This window comes from Zophobas morio, unplaced genomic scaffold, assembly GCF_036711695.1.
Source record: "Zophobas morio isolate AGI-343-1 ecotype UQ-CSIRO unplaced genomic scaffold, CSIRO_AGI_Zmor_V1 ptg000016l, whole genome shotgun sequence".
In the NCBI taxonomy this organism is placed as follows: domain Eukaryota; kingdom Metazoa; phylum Arthropoda; class Insecta; order Coleoptera; family Tenebrionidae; genus Zophobas; species Zophobas morio.
Window position 1 is genome coordinate 8070482 of NW_026972121.1, and position 23332 is coordinate 8093813.

The following is a 23332-nucleotide window of genomic DNA, read 5'->3' on the forward strand; positions in this document are numbered from 1 at the left end:
ACGAAAGTGTGTTTGATAATTTGGAAGAATGTCATATCACTGGGAGGACTCTGATTGCTGGTGAGTTCACATTCAGGTGCATTTCGCAAGTGCTAGATATGTTCAAAAATCTTCATTTCAGTACATGAACTTTAATGAATTACACCAGTATAATTTTGTAACTAACCATAACACAATCCTTGAACTTTGTCACGGTAAAAAAAATTATTAAGATTCCAAATTGGTTGTTATCAAACTCTCGCGCCGTCGTCAACGTCGAGTTGCTATCTATGGTTCTGGCGTTTCCATGGTTTGCGTGATTCTCGATCTACGCATCGAACAGGAAGGATGTCTTCCAATCTGCGCCGCTCACAGCGAACCCAGAGCTCCAGCTCCCAGCCTTCGACGTCAAAACGACCAGCTAGAAAACCCGGTGAGTCCAACTTAAATTTTAAGCATGGCAACCCTAAACCAAAACAAACCACCAAAAGCCCCGACTGCCGCACCCGTCGTGAATCTCACACCTCCGACGACTCCAACCTCTCCCCAACAAGGAAACGCTCGAACTCCAACTCCACCGTAGTCTCTCACATCTCCGAAGAATCCGAACCCCAGGAGTACTTCAAGTACTCAATCCAAAACATTCCCACAAAATTCGCCCCCCAAAAACATCTCTACACCCTCCTAACCACCCACCTCTTAGTCCGCGACATCGAAGTTCTGAAAGCGAACTTCAACAGATCTGCCCTTTTAATAACACGTAGCGAACTTCCCCCCATCTTCCACGCTCAGCTTCAAAGGGCTTGCTCCGACGCTAACGTCACCATCGGCCCCATAAACCCCAGAAATAGACCCCAACAGAACCCCAAAAAATCTCCCTACTTCTCCATAGTAGTCCGCGATCTTGACATCAGCATCGAAGAGATGGACATCGTTAACCACGCCACCTCTGTAGACTTGAAAGTCCACAAAATCTGGAGGATCGTCTCCAAGAAAACCAACAAACCCACCTAGCTAGTCCGCGTCATTTCCAGCGACCCCCAAACTATCGACACCCTCTTAAACTCAAGCCTCAACATCTTCGGCCGCCACCACCCATACGAGCCTTCACACCCACCGCCACCCACACCTGTCCAGTGGCCAAAGTGCTTCATACTTGGGCACACCGCCTCCGAGTGCAACAAAAAACCCATTTGCCCCACCTGTCCCGACACACGGCAACCACCCAGCATGGTACCGGAAGTGCCCCGAGTTTGAAAAACTCACTGTAACCCCTGAGATCCCAACAATCCCGACCTACATCATCACCAGCCGAATTCGGCGACCCTGTCGACCCCCTCGACGACGTTCCCGAACCAGTCGAAATCAACGTGTCCACCATCCACACAAAAGCCCTCATAGCCTACACCACAAAACTCCTCTTTGACCTCTTCCCCCACGAAAAGTCCAAAACCTAATCCGCCATCAAAGACGCATCCCAAGCCATCTTCAAAATAACCCCCCCAATTCAACCATTCAGGACACCGTCTCTTCATAACCTTTGACCTCTAATGACCACACAACCTAACATGCATGTTCCCCCCCCCCCCCGCTGCACGTTGGGCCACCCACCCAACGTGCAGCCCCCATCCCCCTCTTTACAGCCTCCGAACCACAAGCACGACCCCAACCCAACCCACGTTAACATTTCAACCATCAATGTCAACTGCCTAACCTTCAAAGTAAATGCCGTCAAAAACCTTATCCAAACTGTTTTCATCGGTAGGGGAAAGTAGTACGAGTTGATCCCTTGGGGTAAGATGATCCTTTGCGATTGTGGCGAAACCACTAACAATATCTAGTTGGTTTTACTGGTTATACATAGCTCCAGACATCCCCCCGCCCTAGTCAAATCGTAATGACAGCGTGAGCGATAGATCGATTTTGACGAGAAAAAATAAAAATTGTGAACGGCTAATCCAAGGTAAGCATTACTTCGAGCTTATGTTATTTTTACTTTAACACTGTTAAATATAATTACTGTCATGTTTGTGGCTTTCTAATATACATATTTAATTTTAGTATTTGGTCCACCTGAACATTGCCGCGTGCTTGTAGGTTATGTTAGCAAACGTTAAATGAAAAAATGGGACTTGGGCCAAGATGTATCCTTTCTATATGTACGAGATGATTCCAGAGGATCCTCGGGGATCATCTCGTACATATAAATTTTATTATGTATCCAATTTTAGGTCCATTTTTTTTGTTTAATTTTAAATCTCGAATATTCTAAACAATAGTCGCCGCCCGTTTCGATCTGTCAGTCTGTCTGTCTTCAGGGTAGTTGTAGTCAATAATTCTGAGCTTATACAACGTTTTTTTTTTTACTTTTTTTTTTCAGACAAACGTGATGCGGCGTAATTACAAAAGAAAAACCACTCGAGGCGAGTGGTCGCAGGAATCGATGACAGCCGCTCTTGATGCTGTTAAAAATGGCATGGCATTTAAAAAAGCAAGTAAAGAATTTTCAGTGCCCATAGTGTCATTGAAACGAAGGACCAAAGTAAAAAATAAAATAGCTGTTGGTGCAGTAAAATATTTGGGAGGAAGAAGAACTACTTTTACCAAAGAACAAGAAAACGAGCTCGTTGACCATATTAAAAACTGGAGCGAAAAGGTTACTATACAACAAAGAGTAGTGCATCATTTTTACATTTTCGTTGAAAGAATTTCATGTATTTCGTTCTTTTTCGTTGTAGAATTGTTAATTTTATTTCTTAATTTTATTTCGATTTCTACCTTTTACGTTTTATTTGCAAGATTTTCATTTAGCTCGTTCTTTTTCCTATAAGAATTATTAGTTGTATTTTGATTTCTAGTTGTTGCATTTTCTTTGAAAGAATTTAATTTATTTCTTCCTGTCTCGTTTTAGAATTATAACTTTTATTTTGATTTTTACCTGTGTAAGTTTATTTATTGTTTCACATTTTTAGAATTCTTTACTAGTTCATTACAATGAGTAGTTATCTGGATGAATTTGGCAATATTTTTACGTTTGTTAAAAAAAAATACGGTAATTTGTAATTTTTGTTCAGTTAATCTACAATTTCGAACAAAAACATGTTTACGAAGGCACATACGAACTCAAAAACATACTGCCAACGTTGTAGGACAATCTAAAACCGATTTCTACGAAGATATCTGTGAGGCATTTATTTCAGCCAACATACCTCTCACCAAAGTAAACCATCCTGCCTTTAAACAGTTTATGAAAAAATATACTGGACGCGACTTACCAGACGAGTCTACCATACGGAAACAATACGTTACACCCTATTACCACAAAACTATTAATAAAATACAGAATAACTTAGCAGATAACTATAGATGGGTTAGTGCTGATCAGACAATAGATATAAAGGGTAGGTATGTTATCAATGTAATTTTAAAAATAACACATTTAACTGAAATAAAAGCAAAAAAATCCAAAGTGTATTATTTTAATAGTTTTTTTGCCATTTATTTGAAAGAAAGACATGTGTTACATTACTGATTGCAGAAAAAAATTCTTTTTTAAAAAAATATTAAATTTGACCCTTCGTGTTATTAAAAAAAATCAATGTCGACAAAACAAATGTTGCAGTAGTTACTTTTGTAAGCGCGATGATGAAGACAACAATTTAATTAGTACATTAAAGGCTTCACCGCAATTTTATAATAAGTTAATGGCAATTGTTAAACAGTTATCGCAGCATTCCAGAAGTTTAATTCATGATCTAGACAGTAATATAGTAGAGCAATTTAATTCGAAAATTGCAAAATTTATAGGAGGTAAAGGAATAAATTACTCGAAAGGAGAATCTTATCAATCACGGTGTTATTTTGCGGCAATTAGTTACAATACGAAAAGACCTCACTATCTTATTAACAAAAACCTTGTAGGTAAGTCCAACAAAAATCAAAAGTACATTTGAGTTAAAATGATTATCTAAATCCAAGCAACAATTGCAGTATAAAAAAAAAGTTACTTATAAACCACAAATAAAATATTAAAGATCCTGACTATGGTGTATACTGCCAACAACCGGATATGGATATAGATTTATTCGAGAAAGAAAAAGAGGTGTTTCTAAATTCGCTTATATTAACAAAAAATGAGAAAATAAATTTAGAAACTAGAACTACGTTACAGGCAGAAAGCGGCTTATGGATCGAAGAAAGAAGAAAAAGACTAACATCTTCCAATTTCTATCGAGTATATGCAAGACGTTCGACAACAAGTTGCATAAATATAGTTCGCAGTCTTTTATACGATTCAAAAGAAATATTAAATCATGTAGATGCTGTTAAACATGGAAGAATGTATGAAGAGCAAGCACGTCAGCAATTGGAACACCAGCTCGATTCTCCAATAAAAAAATGTGGACTGTTCATTGATTAATGAGTATCCATTCCTGGGTGCGTCACCTGATGGGTTAATTGAAAATGACGTCATTGTAGAGATAAAATGCCCATTTTCAGCATTTAATACTCCAATAGATGTTGCGATTTCCAAAAGAAAATCACATTTTGGAGAAGTGATATGTCAATCAATAAAAATTATTATTATCAAATCCAGGGACAACTGAGGATAACAAATCGGAAAAAATGTATACTTGCTGTCTGGACCTCGGAGAGTGAACCACTAAAATTAGAACATATAACTCGAGACGATGACTTTTGGAAAGTAAAGATGGAAGCGAACCAATCAGGACCAACCCCTCTAAAACACAACGGGGTGGTCCTGATTCCTCTTAAGCAATGGACTGAGCAACAACTAATTCCAAATGTCAAACAGATGAGCGGCAAAGTGGTTGTTATTATAGATAACGCGCCGCATCATTCAGTCCATGCTGAAGAGCTCCCCAATTTTTCTTGGAAAAAGTCAAAATTACAACTTTGGTTGCATCAAAACGAAATTCCCTTTGATAGTAATTTAAGGAAAAAGCAGTTGCATGAAATAATAAAAAAAGTACTTAATTGATGAGTTGCTATCCAAAAATGGCATATAAGTATTACGACTTCCCCCATACCATTGTCAGGACAACCCCATTGAAATGGTATGGGGTTTTTGTAAACAATATTACAACAAACATTCTTGAACAGCCTTCAGGAAAATTAAAAGTTGCTAATTTATGGAAAAAAGCACTGTCTAAATATACTCCCGAAATGTGGCTAAATCGTGTTAAACATTGTGAACAAATAATTAAGGAAGATGGGTGCGATTGATGGGGAATGAAAGCGTGCGAGATATACCATCGATAATTATATCACTCGCAGATTCTGATGATGAATCAATTATAAGCTTTAGATCAGAATCTGCAGACGATATTTCCTTGGAGGATGAGAATCTGCTTGAATGTAGTGAAGAAGAAGATGAAAGAAAAATAGTATGCAAGGATGAGCAAATGATTTGTTTGTTAGAAACAACAAAATCTGAAAATGAGCTTCTTACAGTAGAATTTGTTGATTAACTGTTTTGGTAATCTACATAGAACGGGAAATTTATTAATCTCTATACAATTGCACTGTATTCTATTATTTTTCTTTTAGGTTTTAAAGTAATCACTGAGAATGATAAATTATATTTCACTAGTCCTTTCTTGTTTCTCTGCATGAATAATATCCCACAGTAGGTTTTTATCATATTGCTTATAATAAATTTGTTCCAATAATACTGGTGTACTTATAAGTTCACCCATCTCATTTCTGTCTTTTGTATTCTTATCTGCATAAAATGTACACATTATTACTTCTTACACCTTCATTGGGAAAACGTCCCAACAGTTTATTGTCTGCAAAACTATCGGAAATACGTTCCCACGGGAAATTGTTTTTGACTGCTCTTGGGGACTCGGCGGTATTGAACTGCGGCGAATTGTGAGAGTACGTCTCACTGGCCGAAGGACGGTTGACGCAGCAACCCAGGTGCATTATGAGTCAGCAAGACCAATATAACGAAACCTTCGACTCCGACAACAAGTTAGGGTTACGTCATCGTTGAGCACATCGGCACAGACTACGGATATCTGATAACAATCGCTCTTATACACCACCCATAAAGTCGCGTGTGGTAAACCCACTAGAGTCAACAAATAAGAAAATCCAAACACTTGACGAAAAGGTATCGAAACTGACGAACGCCCTTGATAATGTACATCACCTTGGTATACCGCACGTCACCTGAGTATCCCTGAGTTTAATACAACGGATAAGAAACTGACTATGGCTGAATGGCTTGAGAAAATTGACCAGATGGCCGAAATAAATAACTGGAGCGAAAAAGTTACTATACAAAATATGCAGAGTCGACTAACTGGCGTCGCGAAGACATGGTACGGTTACTGGAAGTCTTACAATTACGGCTGGACTGCATGAAAGGCTCTGCTATTGCGTTCGTTTCCCGAACATCATGATTTCACACACTTGTTGAGAGAAATGCTCAATAGAACAAAAAGGAGAGACGAATCTTGGGCGAAATATTATTTTGATAAAGTGGGACTGACGAGCATCTGCGGGATCAGCGAACGGAACGCCATATCGCGCCTAACTGACGGCATTGACGACAACGTTATACAAACGGGTGGTTAGGCGGGACGCTATCAGTCGCCCGAAGAATTATATGCGGATTTTCTGACGAGCCTTCCTTCTGCCATCAAACCAGATATGCCACACAACACCAAAATACGTTTAGGTACAAGGCGATGGCCTAAATCTTTTCCGTGGGAAATATCTAGAAAGAGGGGCCCTTCATATGATGCTAAGGGTCATGATAGTAAGCCAGAATACAACAGAAGGTGTGACAATTGCTCAGAAATGGGGCATGTCGCAAATAAATGTTCAAAGTCTAGAAAACAATGTGCAAACTGCAAACTTTTGGGGTACACGGTCCTCGAGTGTAAGAAGATACTCACCAATCATGTAAGTTTGTTAGTTAATAATCAAAATGTAAGGGGTACAAACCAATATTATTTTATTTACTTCGAGATGCCTCAGGGTTTGCGATAAGAGCCATATTAAGCCAGATATAGGATAGACAAGAATGACCAGTAACATACGCCAGTCGTCAATTGACGAAAGCGGAACAGAATTATAGCACAACCAAGCGGGACGAACTTGCAATATTGTGGGACCTCAAGCAGTTTCGAACGTATCTCTACGGACAAGAATTCATCGTGTACACCAACCACCAACCGTTTAAATGACTGATGAGTGTTAAATACCCCCGTAATTAACTCATGCGCTGGTCTCTGGCACTTTCAGAATATCCATTTTGAATCGAGTACAGACCTGGATGGAAGTACAGCAACGTCGACGCCCTATCGCGTATAAAACCAATTCGATGCATACAGAAATCGAATTGCGAACCGCTGTAGAGTCGTGAAGAGATATTGAATGAACAGAGAAAGGACGCGAATCTACAGAATATCCACCAAAACATCCACAGGTATGAAAAGTACTACACAGACTACGATGAAGTTTTATTCAAGCGAAGCGAAGATCGGCGATTTGAAGATCAAGTTGCCGCACCGAGATCTCTGGTTCCACGGGTAATTCATACATATCACGATTTACCATTAGCGGGACACATGGGAATAGATAAAACGTACGATCGCGTAAAGAAGCGTTTTCACTGGACGAACATGTTAGCGGACGTACGAAAGTACGTAAATGCTTGTGTCTCGTGTGCTCAGATGAATACTTCACAGCACACTCGACCGACACCGCTGCAGAAATTTAAAATTCCACCACGTCCTTTTCATCGAATTACACTCGATGTAGTAGGAGCTCTTCCAAAAACCGGCAGAGGCAACAGATTCATTCTCTTTCACGCTCTGACAAAATATGTCGAAACATTTCCGCCAAAGCATTTATCACCAGAAACGTTCTTGATCGAAAGCCATTAAGCACTAGATATGTCAATCTTTGACATTCTCGATCTGTGCATCGACTAGGAAGTATGTCTTCCAATCTGCGCCGTTCACAGCGAACCCAGAGCTCCAGCTCGCAGCCTTCGACATCGAAGCGCCCATCACTTTTGTCAGTGATGGACGCTTCGATGAGTCTATCTTAAATCTTAAGCAAGGAAACCCCAAACCCAAACCATCCGCCAAAAGCCCCGACCGCAACACCCGTCGTGAGTCTCACACCTCCGACGACTCCCGCTCCAACTCCAACTCCTCCTCAGTTTCGCACGTCTCCGAACAATCCGCACCCCAGGAGTATTTCAAGTACTCAAACCAAAATATACACGCAAAATTTGCCCCCCAAAAACATCTGTACACCCACCTAACCACCCACCTCTTAGTCCGCAATATCGAAGTTCTGAAAGCGAACTTCCGCCCACACCCAGCTTCAAAGGGCTTGCTCTGACACTAACGTCACCATCGGCCCCACAAACCCCAGAAATAGACCCCAACAGAACCCCAAAAAATCCCCAATTCTCTCCATCGTAATCCGCAATGTCGACATCAGCAGAGAAGAGATAGACATTGTCAACCACGCCACCTTCGTAGATCTGAAAATCCATAACATCTGGCGAATCATCTCCAAAAAAACCGATAAACCCACCCCGCTAATCCGCGTCATCTCCAGCGACCCCCAAACCATCGACACCCTTTTAAATGCTGGTCTCAACCTCTTCGGCCGCCGTTTAAAGATCTTAGTGTTATACTAGACAAAGAATTAACCTTTTTGAATCAAATTGATGATGTAATAAATAAATGCAATAATAGACTAGGTTTTATTATTAGACAAACTAAAGACTTTCTTAGTGCAAGACCTTTAAAGATACTATATGTGACCTATGTTCGTTCATTGCTTGATTATTGCTCTACAATATGGACACCAAAGTATGAGAACTCAAAAGTTAGGCTTGAAAAAATCCAAAGGAAAGCAATAAGATACCTTGCACATAAGTCAGGTATCAATTTCAAATTTAGCAACTACAAGAAACTTTTGAACTATTTCGGTCTACCCTCAATTGAAAACCGCCACACATTTGCAGATATTTGCTTTGGTTTTAAAGTGTTAAATAACTTAGTCGACAGCCCTCATATCTTGCAGGATTTCTTTCTTGTGCTCCACCATAGCATGCAAGATCAAACAATTTATTTTACATACCCTTGCATCGAACCAATTATGGTATGAATACCAGTCGATCTCGAATTAGTAGATCAATTAATAAATATGACATCGACCCATTTGCGACCACCTCTCTGCAGCGTTTTAAAAATGTGTTTGTTTGTTGTGATGTGTTATATATTTTTTTGTTTAATGGTATGTTACGTTACTTATGTTGTATATTGAATCGCAAAATTGCCGAAGAAAGAAGAAGAAAGCGATATGAAAAAAATCCTTGTTTATACGACACGAAACATCCCTTTTACTATAATAAGCATGCCAGGCAAGATGCTATGTGCAAAATTGTTGAAACATTAAAAACATTAAATATGTGATGTGGAAGTGAAAAAAAAATCATAAAAGTGAGATTCCAGTTTACCCATCAGCAGACAAAAATAAATAAAAAAAAAAGAAAAAACAAATCAGGAGATAGCGCAGACGAAGATCACTCTGGTCCCAACCCTTGGTGGAGCCAATCGTTACTGTGTTTGTCCGAGTTTATAAAGGGGTCAAAAAGGAAAAAAGTACTGTGTATGGGAGTACGGTGCGTTTATCACATAACATCGATCATAATTAACGCAGTTTTAATTTATTTATAGTCCACAGAAACTGTTGAAATACCACCAAAAAATCACGACACAGCATCAGCTGTAGACATAGAGAGTGAGCCTGTTTCTTCAACGCCATCTGCTCCTGTAATGCGAATTGCCAAGAGAAAACGCAGTGTACCTAATAATGACATGAATACGTCAATTCACAAAACCCTCCAAGCTATCGATAAATTTGATTTTGCTAAGGAAGAAAATAAGCATACAATTTTTGGGAACCAACAGAGTTTCATGATCGGCTAAGTTTTTCGAATTCTAACGAGGAGGGTAGAATAAGAACTGAGGGAGCATGTCGTATGCTTTCAATAGTACGGTTTGGGCCCAAAATCAACCACCGCACACACCGGTTACGATCGGTCTGTCGACTGCGCATGTACGAGCTGGCTACAAACCTTAAGAAAACCCTATCGTTTTAATTATCGATAGACGTATATCTCAGTTATTTGGTAGGTGTAACAACCCTACTTGTCGTTAATTTAAATCTGCGTACAAGAAATTTGTGATAGACTCAGAAGTGTTTTTCTGTGAAACAAGAAATAAAAAAAAACTATTCATCATCAATTAATCCGAATTATAGTGAAAATTTAAGCATAGATTTAGATGAAAATATACTACAACATGAAGAAACATTATCTTAATTTGCTGATGAAGTAATAGTTTATATAGCTGAATTTATAGCACGGAAATCATGGACAATTACTAAAATGTGAAACATGTGTAGAATCCTTATTTGGCATCAAAGACAATTTGTTTGGCAGTTTAATTGACCTTAAGTCGCGAGGTGGATTGTACTATCCATGTGATATTTTAGTTGATGTTTGTAAAAAAAATGCAAACTAATTTAGAATTGCATTAAAAATTCAAGAGAGTGAGATTACAAACAAGAAATTATGTCATATTTTGGAATAATTTCTACACAAACTACTTTGTCCAAAACTCACCATATACAGTATTATTCGCTTTTTCATCACATCACAAACGTCTACCTTAATTTAAGAATTAAATATTATTATAAGAATTTGAAAAATGTATCGCATAGTGAATAGCTTCAAGAAACTAACTCATTTAATTTTTTTTAACTTTGATCCTACTATAACAATAGTTACTCCGAAAATAAGCCGCCCCCTAATAAAAGCCGCAAGATTAATAATTGTTTTTAATTTAATTACCTAAATATAAAATACCCAATACTTTTTTGTAGTTTATCCATACATAAACCACATCATAATGTAATCATACTCGCAACATTTACTTTTGATGTTAGACTACAAAAGCTCGAATCTAAGACGATTTTAGTGTCAATTTTGGTGAAAAAAGATAGGAAAAGAGCTATCCTCATTATCTCTGTAGACGAAGAAACATACGTCTTGGTGAAGAATATCTGTTTTCCCGAAAAACCGATGGAGAAGTCGTTCGAAAATTTGCTACGAACGATTCAAGAGCATTTGAGCCCGGTGCGATCTTACTTTACAGCGAGGGGCAAATTCTTTTCGGCAAGAAGGTACCAGGAGGAATCGGTGCCTGCATGGTAGCAGCGTGTGGTTTTGGCGCAGAGCTAGAGGTACTGACAGTGACAGTTTCGTTATTGGCATGAATAATATAATCAGATAATGGAGAAGCTGTTCGAACATAATCCAACAAAGGGGAACATTACCTTCACGTCAATGTTCAAATTAGAATTGTCAAAGGAATCGTCAGTACAGGAGCACCAGGATAGAGCGGATAGGTTGATTGTGAAAAAAGAACCAGACGAAAAAGTATATTATCATCGGTTAGGTCCGATAAAGAAAATAAAAAGATTTAACTTATTTTTTAAGTGGAATAGTTGTTAAATGCTACTGTAATGTGAATATTTTTCTGTAATTGGGTGAATTCACCCGTTGAAAAATAAATTTATATATTATTATTATATATTTATTACTTCAAGATCACAAATCTGTGGTCCTGTGTAGTTGAAAAATTAAAAAGGGCATGGAGTATTATTATTTGAAGTAATATAGTAACATAGAAGTAGTTTTTTTACTAGCTGTAAACACTCCTAGCGACGCACTGACTACGACCTTGTGGACCAGATCAAAGCATCCCCGCTACTCGCCGTAAAACACACCTTAATTCAACTGGGGGATTGCAGCCCTGAGATAGAATTCCGCGTACTGCTAATAAGCAAGTGCAAATGCACACCGCAATAATTGAAAAATATTATGACGGTTGAGTCGTCGAAATCAATGCAGATAAAATTGAATCGGTATTAGTCTGCCGTAAATTCACAAACAATAAAATTAAAACTAAATTAAGAGTTAAGGGAAGGCAGGTACAAACCCAGCCTGTTGCAATATACCTCAGAACCGAAAAGGGAAAAAACCCGTCACAATGGCTTCTCACAATATTCACACATATCCATCTACTTCGTTAGTTTTAGTAACAACGAGTAATAGGGAAGGCAAGAAGAAATTAAAATTGATTTATATATATAACTATTACAGTCAAGAAGAGTTTCCATAATTCCACAAGGCAAATCTAAAATTGTAGAAAGAGGTTGAGAAAAAGGTTAACGTTGTCGGTGCAGAGAGAACGAAAAAGTAATTAACCCTTTTTATAAATTTCTAATCAACCATTTGGATTGACGAAAAGACCTCCACAAAGATAATAGTAATGAAGAATATTAGAACTCTCAGGAACATTGTTAATTACGACAAACCAGATTGTGATGACAGATCATTATTATATTGGTGAAATTAAAAAGTGTTTTAAAAACTTATGAAACACATAAGTTTCTCAATTATTTAAATAACAGACAGTAAAATAGTAGAAAAAACCCACAATAAAATCAATGTCAATAAAATTTTGAAACTCATAACAGGCTTGACGATATAAATTTTAAGAATAGGGGAAGTTTGAGGTAATAAATTTGCATTTACGTACATTGTCACCCAGTGAATTCCATTCTCCCAATCTAATGGATATTTTGCTTGAAAAATAGACTGCAATATTAGTTTATCCTGCATTAAGTATCACTTTAGTCCTTCGAGCCGGACCATCACACAGCGCTGTCTTCGTCCGATTTGATCCGAAACAGCATCTTGAGTAAACTGCACTGTTTAATGCTCTTAGATACGTTCACAGTGCCCACAGCAGTCTTCACGTCTTCAGTAAATTTGTTGCTAACGAAGTTACTTGAATTTCTTTAGAAAAAGTTGACGTCTAATCAATTTATCAGAATTATCACAAACTCACTAGATAGCCATAAACAGCAGCTAAATTTACTACTGCCCTCCATTGGAGGAAAGGCTAGTAAAATAATTGTAGACAATAATATACATACAAATAAAAGGCTCACGCGCACGAAGCTCTTAGAAATTGTGAAGTGAACACTGAGTTATAAAGTAAAATGAAGCGCAGTTCGTAATACGATAGAACCTTTAAAACACCACTGGGTGAACTTTATTATTAGAGCTGTGCGGTCCAAATTTATTTATCCCCACTATCCGTCCCATCAGGCCAGCAGTGCAGGCCGCTGCAGTCTTGCCTTCCTCGCTTCTCGCTTCCCAGTTGTGTATTATTTTTCATAATTCACACCAATCGGTTTGTTGTCAACGAGACCGACACTTGAACATTATTAAAATTATTGTTCTTATTATTTCGTGGATATGGATTTCAAAATCACCAACTGACTTTCAGTGAACATTATTTTTCGCGTAAATTTCTTCACAATACGTAACATCGGCTGCGAGACACTGGCCTGCAGTAGTAGGGGTCGATTCAAAACGTTTAAATTTCGACCGCCTAGCTCTATTTATTATCTTATATAAGTACTTAGCTGACTATACATTGATGCTTCAGAAAAATTGTGCAATTAGTTGGAAAGACCAAGTAACCATTACTCAGATCACATATTTTTATATCAAGGAGTTATACACACAGGAAAATCACAACTACATCTAAGTGATTTAGCTAATTTAAAAACCACACCCTTTAGACTCATAGGAACTTTACCCTAGTTAATTTAGTAACTATTCGCAAAGTTGCACTGTTTGCAGCGCATCAGCACATTTTAAACCCAAGTGTGCTCGCTTTTGTATGTGTTACTACTTAGTTTGTCAAGGCCCCTTACGCCACCCGTGCACAGAGGCGCGCAAGCGTTTCAAGCTGCAGTCCGCCTCGACCGGCTGAAGTATCAGCCGGGGCGCCGACACACGGCACTTGAGTCGAGACATAAAAGGTAACCCTCAGATGGAAAATTTCGACACCGACAACGACTAACACAGTAACGAAACGCCAAACGGTTCTAATACTGACGGAATGATCACCGATGTCTGCTTTCAGATGGACAACCCCGTTGTGCGTGACTTGGTCGCAGAGTTGCTGCAGGGAGAAAACCCCGCTGCCGTCGTTCGCCGTCCCAAATCCCGGGGGATCCATGTCGGAGCCCCCATGGGAGCAGCTCCCCGTTTGGTTTCCCGGGACTACAAACCAAAGAAGAATCCACCACGGAGGCCCCACGCTATGCGAGATCGTCGAGGAAGCCGCCCGTGAGGCGTCGCCGTGAACGGCAGAAGAAATAAAATTATTTTTTTGGGGTATTGTATTGGGGATTTTAGTAATAAAAAAAAGTTACACTCCTTTTTTACCGACGAAAGGGGGGAGTGTAACGAAGCGACAGGTGGGAGACCTTACCGTCCCAGACGGTACCAGGACCTGGGGAACCCGTCTGACGACCACGGACCTCCCATCCCTCGGGATGGACCCGGACAATACTTGGATCTATGCATAGAGCTGTTCGCGCGCTGTCCCCGCGACACCAACACCACCAAGCTCCAAAGCGACGCAACTAAGTGGTGGACGGACTCCAAGGACACGTATGAACGGCTAGACGCAGTGCGTGACCATGAGCCGCGACAAAGACACCATCATCAAATATTGGTATGCAGACATCAACATCTTTAAGTGCAAACACCGCAGGAAGGCAAAATTGAAAAGACAAGTAAAAGCGATGAATATGTCTTAACAAAAGTCTCTTCGAAAAAAACAAGGACGACTTTAAAAGTGATGAAGTTTCACTTCAACAATTTGGAGAATTATGTGACAAATTTATTCCAGGAACTATGCCATAAATTGTTAAAATTTAAGCCCAATACCACAGTAATAAAAAGAGTATTCGTTACTCAACGGAAGTGAAACAGCTATGTTTATCCCTGTTTTTCCGGCCCAAAAGCTTATCAAATTTTGAGTACATTTTTTAAATTTCCATGAAAAAGAACATTACAAAGGATTACGAAAAATTTTAATTTCAGTCCAGGTATTCAAGATGTAATATTTGATATATTACGTCCAAAGGTATAGAATAATTACTTAGGTATATAATTGTTTTTAAAATGTTATTTTTTATAGTATGTGTAGGTAGATAACTTGACTGAGAAACATTGCGTTTTATGCATTGATGAGATGTGTTTAAAAAAACATTTGTTTTATAATGTTGGAAAAGATGAGATGATCGGCCTCGATGATTTAGAAAAAGGACAGAGTTTAGAAGCAGCAACTAGTGGAGTAGTTATTGTTCTCATGGGCTCAAATTTTATAAATCTTTTTGATTTATTAGTTCTAGCCAAGACAACTACAGGAGAGACGTATTTTTACGTGGACAACAAAAAAATGTACTATATGTTTGATGCGCCCCACTTATTAAAAGCGACAAGAAATAATATGCTGAAATATGCATTTGTACATGAAGGTGCACAAATTGGAATTACATTGAGTAGTTTTATGAAAAAAATCGACCACGTGCCTTTGAAAAAAGTAAGGTAAAATATGCGTCTCAGGTGCTGAGTGCAACAGTCTCTGCAGCTTTAGACACGTATGTGACGCTAAAAACCTTACCACCACAGGCAAAAAAAAACGCAGAAACTAATAGAAATGTTGGATCAACTATTTGATGTTTTGAATTCGTCAACATTCAATAACAACAAAAAAATCAGCCTTTTCGAAATCTGAATTACCAAAAAAAATTGTTGGAAATATTTTGAAGATTTCGAAGTTGGAACTTGGAACTTGGAAAAATGTCCCCTCTTCCATGAAGTGCATTCGTGGTTGGGTGGTGACAATTAGACCTCCATCGGGTCTGCGGGAAGATTTGTCCAAAGTAGATTTTAAGTTTTTGTTGACTACGACAATTAGTACACAATTTCTGTAGTTATTTATGCGCACTGGCTATTTGCCTGTCATGCGACCTCTCGCCATATAACAAAAGTTTGAACGGTTGACAAGTTGCGAAAAAAAGCAAAAACGTTTGGAAAGTCTGTGGTCTACACTGGAATCTGAAAATAAAGGTATTTGAAAGTAGAATTTTAGTTATTTTCGATTTATTTATCGACTGCGTTTTTTCAATTTGTAAACAATTATTTTGTGGACTTGGTGTTAATTGTTTTTGGGCACTGTGCTTTAATATTGCATTTATTTTTCAAAAGCTGGAATTGTTACAGCAATAATAAATGCAGTGAGCACCACTAAAATTAATGTTTTTTACAACAGGAAGACCATTGTAGAGAACAAAATTAATACTTATATAACTGCTTTTTAGATGATTTTGATAAAGCTTTGAAAAAATTGAGGCAATTAGAAGTGACCTCAGAGGTTCAGTCCGAGGTGGAGCAAACTCCTACTAAAAGAAAATGAATTCCACGAAAAATATCATCTGATTTTAACGATGAGGATACCACCAGTGCACTATTTCAAATGATCTGGAATTACAACTAACTGAAAAGTTATGACATTCACCATATTATGCATTACAATTGGATGAAAGCACAGATATTTCAAATAATGATATATTAAGAGTAAGCATATGTCAGGCATGTTGATTATGAATTGGAAGATATGAAAGCATTTTTATGTATTTTAAAACTCCACTCCTACACTACAAATCAACTAAATTTTTGAAACCATCAATTCATACTTTGAATCTAAACACATCTCTTGGAACAAATGCATAGGTATATGCACAGATGGTGCAGCAGCGATGGTAGGAAAACACCAATAGCGAAAATTACACATAAAAATATTATTAAAATCCATTGCATTCTTCATCGCCAACAGTTGGTATGCAAAACTATAAATACAGATTTAGATGCAGTTTTAGATCAGTGTGTGAAAACAATAAACCACATTCTTAACAGCGCAGTACAGTATTATGTAAAGAAATGGGGTTCAGATCACAAAGTTTTGTTATTACATTCACATACACGACGGTTTTGACAGGCAGAGTACTGAAATGATTTTTCGACCTAAGAATGTAAATAGAAATATTTTTAAATAATCAGAACTCACTGTTAGCAGTGCATTTCAAAAGCAATGTAAGGCTGGCAAAAGTTGCTTATCTTGCTGATATTTTTTCATCAGTTAAGGAATTAACTTTGTCAATGCAAGGGTTCATGACTAACTTATTTACATGTAATACCAAAGTTGAACCTTTCATTAAAAAAATGTATATTTGGAAAGACCGAATAGGTAAAACAAAATTTAATCGGAGACAAAATACTAGAAAATGAGAAATTTGTTGATATAAGTATCATAATACAAAATTACTTGCTACAATTAAAAGAAAGATTCCTCAGCAATTTTACTCGTGCTGCAGATATCCGATTAGATAATATATGGATACAGAATCCGTTTCTTACACATGAAAATAATATTTTGTGTTCATTGGATGAAGAAAAATTAGCAGAATTGTCGTGTGATAAACTGCTGCAAACGCAGTTTACCAATCAAAAAAACTTTGTAAAATTTTGGATACAAATACGAAATGAATCCCAAGCTTTAAGTGAAAAAGCAATGGAGCTCCTACTACCGTTCGCAGCAACATACTTAGCAGGAAGTGATTTTTCAGCTCTAGCGGCGATTAAGAATAAATACAGAAATCGGCTTGAAAGTATTGACGCCACAATGGGGATTGCGTTGACAAAGTCGATGGAAGCAAGGATCGACGAATTAGTGAACGACAACCAGGAGCAGAAAAGTCATTAATATATAATATGTAATATAATAAAATATATGTGATTTTGTTCATAAAGTAATAACGAAAAAATGTTTATTTATTGACAGTCCCGTACTATATAGTAACCTCCCTGTTGAGGTAAAAAGTTAATCTTCAGTTTTAGTTTTTAAGAGGAACCTGAAATTATATTATTTTCTTTTAAGTTATATAGTACATTTTGTGTAGATATAGAGTTATTTGTAATGTATATGTGTTAACACACATTTAAAATTAACGTCAAGCCCCAGACATTCATTTATACTTATTTAAAAAAATATATTGTAATTTCAAAAAATAAATGCTCATGTAAAAATTATAATTCTTAGTTATAGTTTGCAACTCATAGAAAAATAACAAATTTTAAGGGCTAAAAATTGATTTTATTTGAGATAGTTTACAGAGATATTTCCTACAGTCCCGCAATTTTAACCCTAAAGAGGTCGCGCCGCTGACAAATAGCCCGACATGTTTCGTTTTTCAAATATATCTTTGTTAAAGCTTAATACTCTGCTTTATGCGTCCATAAATCTGTTCATTACAGATTTTTAAACAATATACAATTTTAGGTATGCTTCGGTGTTGTTCTTTCTGATCATTTGTGGTTTAGTTTTGCATGTTTTTTGTCATAATAAGTTATGAAAAAATGCAGCAGCGTTTGGAAAAACTGTGGGCTACATGTGAGTCGAATATTGAAAGTGTGTAAAATAAAATTTCTGTTATTTTCGGAAAGTAAGGTTATGTTTTATTTAAAAGCCAATGATGAGGATTCTGATAATGCCGACGATGACTGATAACAGAAAACGTAAAATTCAAAATATATTACCACATCGAGTCGTCAGTCGGAGAGGAAGGTCGTGTGTTCCAGTGGTGAATTTGCTTTTGCATGTTTGCTTGCTTTTGTGAATTCGCCGCCGTGCTGTGACCCAACGCTCCATTGAAGTTCACCGAGTTCGCTGCGTTATTGTGCTTTTCAGCGCTCTATCGCTAACATTCCTTGTGCAACGTTTCGCAACGTTTTCCATCGGCTACGCTACTTTTTTCAAAGCGAATAGTAGTCGATGTGGCACAAATAAATTCGCAACCAGAAAACGTCTCGGGCTCTGTTAGTGCCACCATGGCGCAGGCAGGGGCCCCACACGACGCCATGCTGTCCAGGATCCTGGCCATCGTGTCCAGGATGGAGGCAGCGTTGAAAAAATACGCCAAAAGGATCGAGAGGATCGAAAAGAAGATGGAGGAGGTCTACACCCCGGCCGAGACCTCCACCGACGAAGACACCTCGGACTCGGACGAGTCCATGGACGTCACGTCCGCAAGGCCCCCCCTGGAATCCCCGTTCGAGGAGCCCCCGTTCCAGGAGGTCCCCCCGCCAGAGCTGGCGCAAAAAGGCCAGCCACCCCCACCCCCGAGCCAGTCTTCACGACTGGCAACATGTTCTCCGCCCTTAGCGGCGAGGAGCAAGCCCCTACGCCATCCACTTCGGCCACAAAGCCGAAGATACCGTCTCCGCCCCCGACCGTGGTGCCCAAGCCACGAGCCAAGCCCCCGGCCACGGAGAAGCCAGCCCCATCTGCTGCTGGCAAGAAGCAGCAGAAAAACGTCAAGCCCCAGACTGCCCCCCCCCCTGCTGCCAAGCAGCAGAAGAAGCCCCAGCCCCAGGCAGGCCCACGCCGGGACACCGCCAGGGCCAAGACCGCCACCACCGCCGAGACCACCCCCGTCGTCGACGAGACCCCCGCCGAGCCGCGGCCCGAGTCCCAGACCCAGACCGTGGAGGAGACCATGGAGACGGAGATCCCCGTGGAGACACCACGTCCCCCAATCACCCTGAAAAGCAGGATTCCACCCATAATCCTGTGGGACGGCCAGAGATGGTCAGAAGTTTCACGCCGGATGACTGACAACTCCTTCCGGGACTCGAAAGCGAAGTCCACCCCGGAAGGAGTGCGAATTCAGCCGGTAAAGGTGAGCGACTTCAGAAGGCTTGTAAGACTTCTGGACAGTCTGAAGGTGCCGTATCACACCTTCACGCTCCCGGAGGAGAAAACCCTCCGCGTCGTCATCCGTGGCATCGCCGTAGGCGTTGCCAGCCAGGAGGTGCTGGAAGACCTGGAGTCTCTGGGTTTTCTAACCAATCCAGGTTAGTCGGATGAACCGAAACGACCGCCCGATGCCCCTCGTCCTCGCCGAGATGCCTATGGCCAAGAAGGCCGAGATCTTCGAGGTGAAGACACTCTGCGGCCTCTCCGTCAAGGTGGAGAAGCCCCACAAGAGGAAGGACGCTGCCCAACGCCACCGCTGCCAGCGATTCCACCACTCCCAGCGTCACTGCAGTGCCGAACACCGCTGCGTCAAATGCGGCGCTGATCACCAGACTAGCGACTGCGAGAAGCGGCGCAGGCAGCCTGCCAAATGCGCTAATTGTAGCGGACCACACCAGGCCAGCTACAAGGGGTGTCCCAAGTTCCCCAAGCCACAGCAACAGAAGGCTTCCAAGAAGCCTTCCACATCGTCGAAGACGACCGCCCCCAGGACCGCCGCCCCCAAACGCGGTGCCCTCCCCAAGGCCACCCCAAAACCCAAACCCGCTCCCGTCCCCAAGAAGGTCGCCCTCACGGCTCGCCAACATGTCGACCTCCAGCTCCAAAAAAGCCAACTCATGACCGCCATCGCCGCCGCCAAGGACTCGCAGTCCATGGCGGAAAAAATGGCGGCATACCTTCCCCTCATTTTCAAAAATTAGATGGGTAGTACACCACTAATTGTAAATTCCTTACAGATCGCCTTCTGGAATGCCAATGGACTCCGGAGCGGGCGTTTTGAACTCGAAGAGTTCATGGAAGACCACCAGCTCGATGCCATCCTCGTCAACAAGACGAACCTCCCGTGGAATTCCCGAGATCCCAAGATGCCGGGGTACACCCTGCACCGAACGGAACGCAGGGACGGAAATGGTAGAGGAACGGCCATCTACGTAATAAAAGAGATTAAACACTCTTCTTCTTACGTCCCCGATCTCCGACAACTAGAAGCGACGGCGGTAACCGTTGTGACTGCGAGAGGGCCTCTGCGCCTAATTGCTTGTTACAACCACTCCAACACGCTCCAGGTTGAAGACATCGCTGACCTCGTCGCAGGTGACGAGGTCACCATCGCAGCAGGCGACTTCAACGCCAAGCATTCCGACTTACACAACCGCTAGAACAACGCGAACGGAAGGCGACTCCGAACCTTCCTCGAAAACAGCGCAGAAGTAGACGTCATCTCCACCGAAGAACCGACGTTTTACCACCGTACCCGACCAGATGCATCAGGTGATGTCTTGGACATTGCCCTCGTCAAGAACCTCCGACACGAAGTGGACGTCAATGTCGTCGACGTGCTCCAAAAGAAAAGATTGCGATTTGATAATGCTTCAACAGCTTCCATGAGTAAGGCTAAAAAAAATATTCAAATTTAAGTGACGATTACGGAGAAAATGTGCGTGCTCTAGATACAAATCCCGAAGAATTGAGCAGAATGAAGAATGCATTTATGTGGTCTCCGAAAAACGGACGAAGAAATTCATCAATTGTGTACTGAAACAATACATCAGTCCACATCTAATCTGTGGTACACAGAACGCCGTAAGCGACTAACAGCTTCATACTTTGGTAAAATTTGTAAAATGCGGCCGTCTACTAATCCACCAAATACAATAAAGGCACTTCTTTATTCGACATTTTCTGGTAATAAGTATACAGATTATGGAAAAGACCATGAACACAATGCAAGGAAACATTTTTCTAAAATGATTGACAAAGACGTTACAGAATGTAGGTTTTTTGTTGGAAAAGATGATTATTGTTACTTAGGAGCTTCGCCTGATGGTTTAATTGACGATGATGGGTTAGTTGAAAGCAAATGCCCATATAAAGGAAAGGATTCTACACCTGAAACAATTAATTTTGCTACATTGTCAACGGTAAATTTAAACCAGAAGTCGATTTATACGAACAGTTTAGAAAATGTGGAGTTTTTGAGGAATTTAATAAAGATGTTGGTCGTGTTGCCAATAATGCAAGTAGTTTACTTCACGATGTTGACAACAATTTAACCGTAAATTTTAACAGCATAGTTAATAAATTTGTTGGAGAAAAGCGCATAAATTTTTCACTTTCAGGAAGTTATGAAACCCGGTGCTTTGCAGCTGCACTAGAGTTTAATAAAAAATCATTCACTTCATCTGTTGAGAGGTATTTCAATAAGTCTGGAAAACTTGGAAAATATACGTCAAGCCACTGTGATAAAAAAATCGTTAGAATTCCGAAAAGGCGAAGAACCAGAAATAAAACATTACACTCTGGAATTACTGAAGCAATGTTTTTCTTTGGAAGGACTGGACAAACGCGATTTAGATTTTGTAGAGGAAAATACAGGACAACGTCTAAATCCGTTATGGATGAAGGAAAGATCAGTTCGTCTGACTGCAAGCTGCTTTGGACAAGTGTGCAAAATGAGACCTACAACTTCTACTGACAATTTAGTGAAGAACATTTTGTATGCCAAACCTTCAAATACTGCTCCGATTTTACATGGAATTATTAACCAAGAAAAAGCTGCTGCGTTTGAGAAAAAATGTTGTCCAGAAGTTGAACCCTGTGGTTTATTTATAGATCAAAATAAAAGATTTTTTGCCTTCTTCACCCGGTGGAAATATTGGTAACAACGTAATAATAGTGTAAAACAGACTGTAAGAAAAAAATATATTTCTTACTGCACAATTGATAAATTTAACAAAATCAAATTAAAAACAAATCACAAGTGGTATTTTCAAGTACAAGGTCAGTTGCACATAACTGGACAAAATATGTGCTATTTTGAAGTATATACGAATAAAGATATGCACTGGCAGATAATAAAAAAACATGATACTTTTGGCTAATATTCATATCAATGACAACTCCCTTGTGAGACACAAGAATGAACAAGGCTACGACAAATTATACAAATTGAGACCCCTAATAGACAGACTGAATGAGAATTATAAAAAAATTTACGCTCCAACAAATGAGCAAGCCGTGTAAGACAGCATGGTAAAATATAAGAGTTTCTTTCAAGCAATACATGCCCCAAAAGCCTATAAAGCGAGGCTATAAGATTTGGGTGCGGGCCGATTTATTTGAATACCTATGTGATTTTCAAATTTATACAGGCCGACAAGAATCAAAAACTGAACAAGGATTGGGAGAAAGGGTGGTGGAAGACATGACCGTCGGTTTGGAAGGGAAAAACTACAATATTTACTTTCATAACTTCTTTACGACAGTTCGGCTAATGGAAAAGTTACGGTGTAAAAAAATTTCACACCATCTAATTAAATACTCCAAAGAGTACGAACTGGAAAATAAGAGCACAGACGAGGGGTTTATATTAGAACTGGACGAAGATGCAGTTGTGTTCAATTTAAATTTCACTTTAAGTGATCATCTGAAAGCATCTATATTTTATTTACTTGAAAGCATTATTTTTAAAATGAAATGCAACCGCAAGACCTGCGAGGCGTGCCTTTCTAGTGTCATCACTAATTCTAGTGATG

At 39.6% G+C, this 23332-nt stretch overlaps 2 protein-coding genes across 3 annotated transcripts in view; one reads left to right on the plus strand and one right to left on the minus strand.

The window, feature by feature from the left end:
* Positions 1-23332, minus strand: part of LOC135129715 (uncharacterized) — a 100178-nt gene that overhangs the window by 73593 nt on the left and 3253 nt on the right. The gene's annotated exons all lie outside the window — the stretch shown is intronic.
* On the plus strand, positions 18869-19899 carry LOC135129439 (uncharacterized). The gene is made up of 2 exons (XM_064056591.1): positions 18869-19128; positions 19203-19899. The coding sequence occupies exons 1-2, from the start codon at positions 18869-18871 to the stop codon at positions 19897-19899; spliced, it is 957 nt and encodes a 318-aa protein (XP_063912661.1).

Excerpts from the sequence above, each read along its gene's own strand:
- LOC135129439 (XM_064056591.1), top strand. The coding sequence starts at position 18,869 with ATGGCGCAGGCAGGGGCCCCACACGACGCCATGCTGTCCAGGATCCTG. Across the intron at positions 19,129-19,202 it reads CAGGAGGTCCCCCCGCCAGA|CGGCGAGGAGCAAGCCCCTA; the intron begins GCTGGCGCAAAA and ends CTCCGCCCTTAG.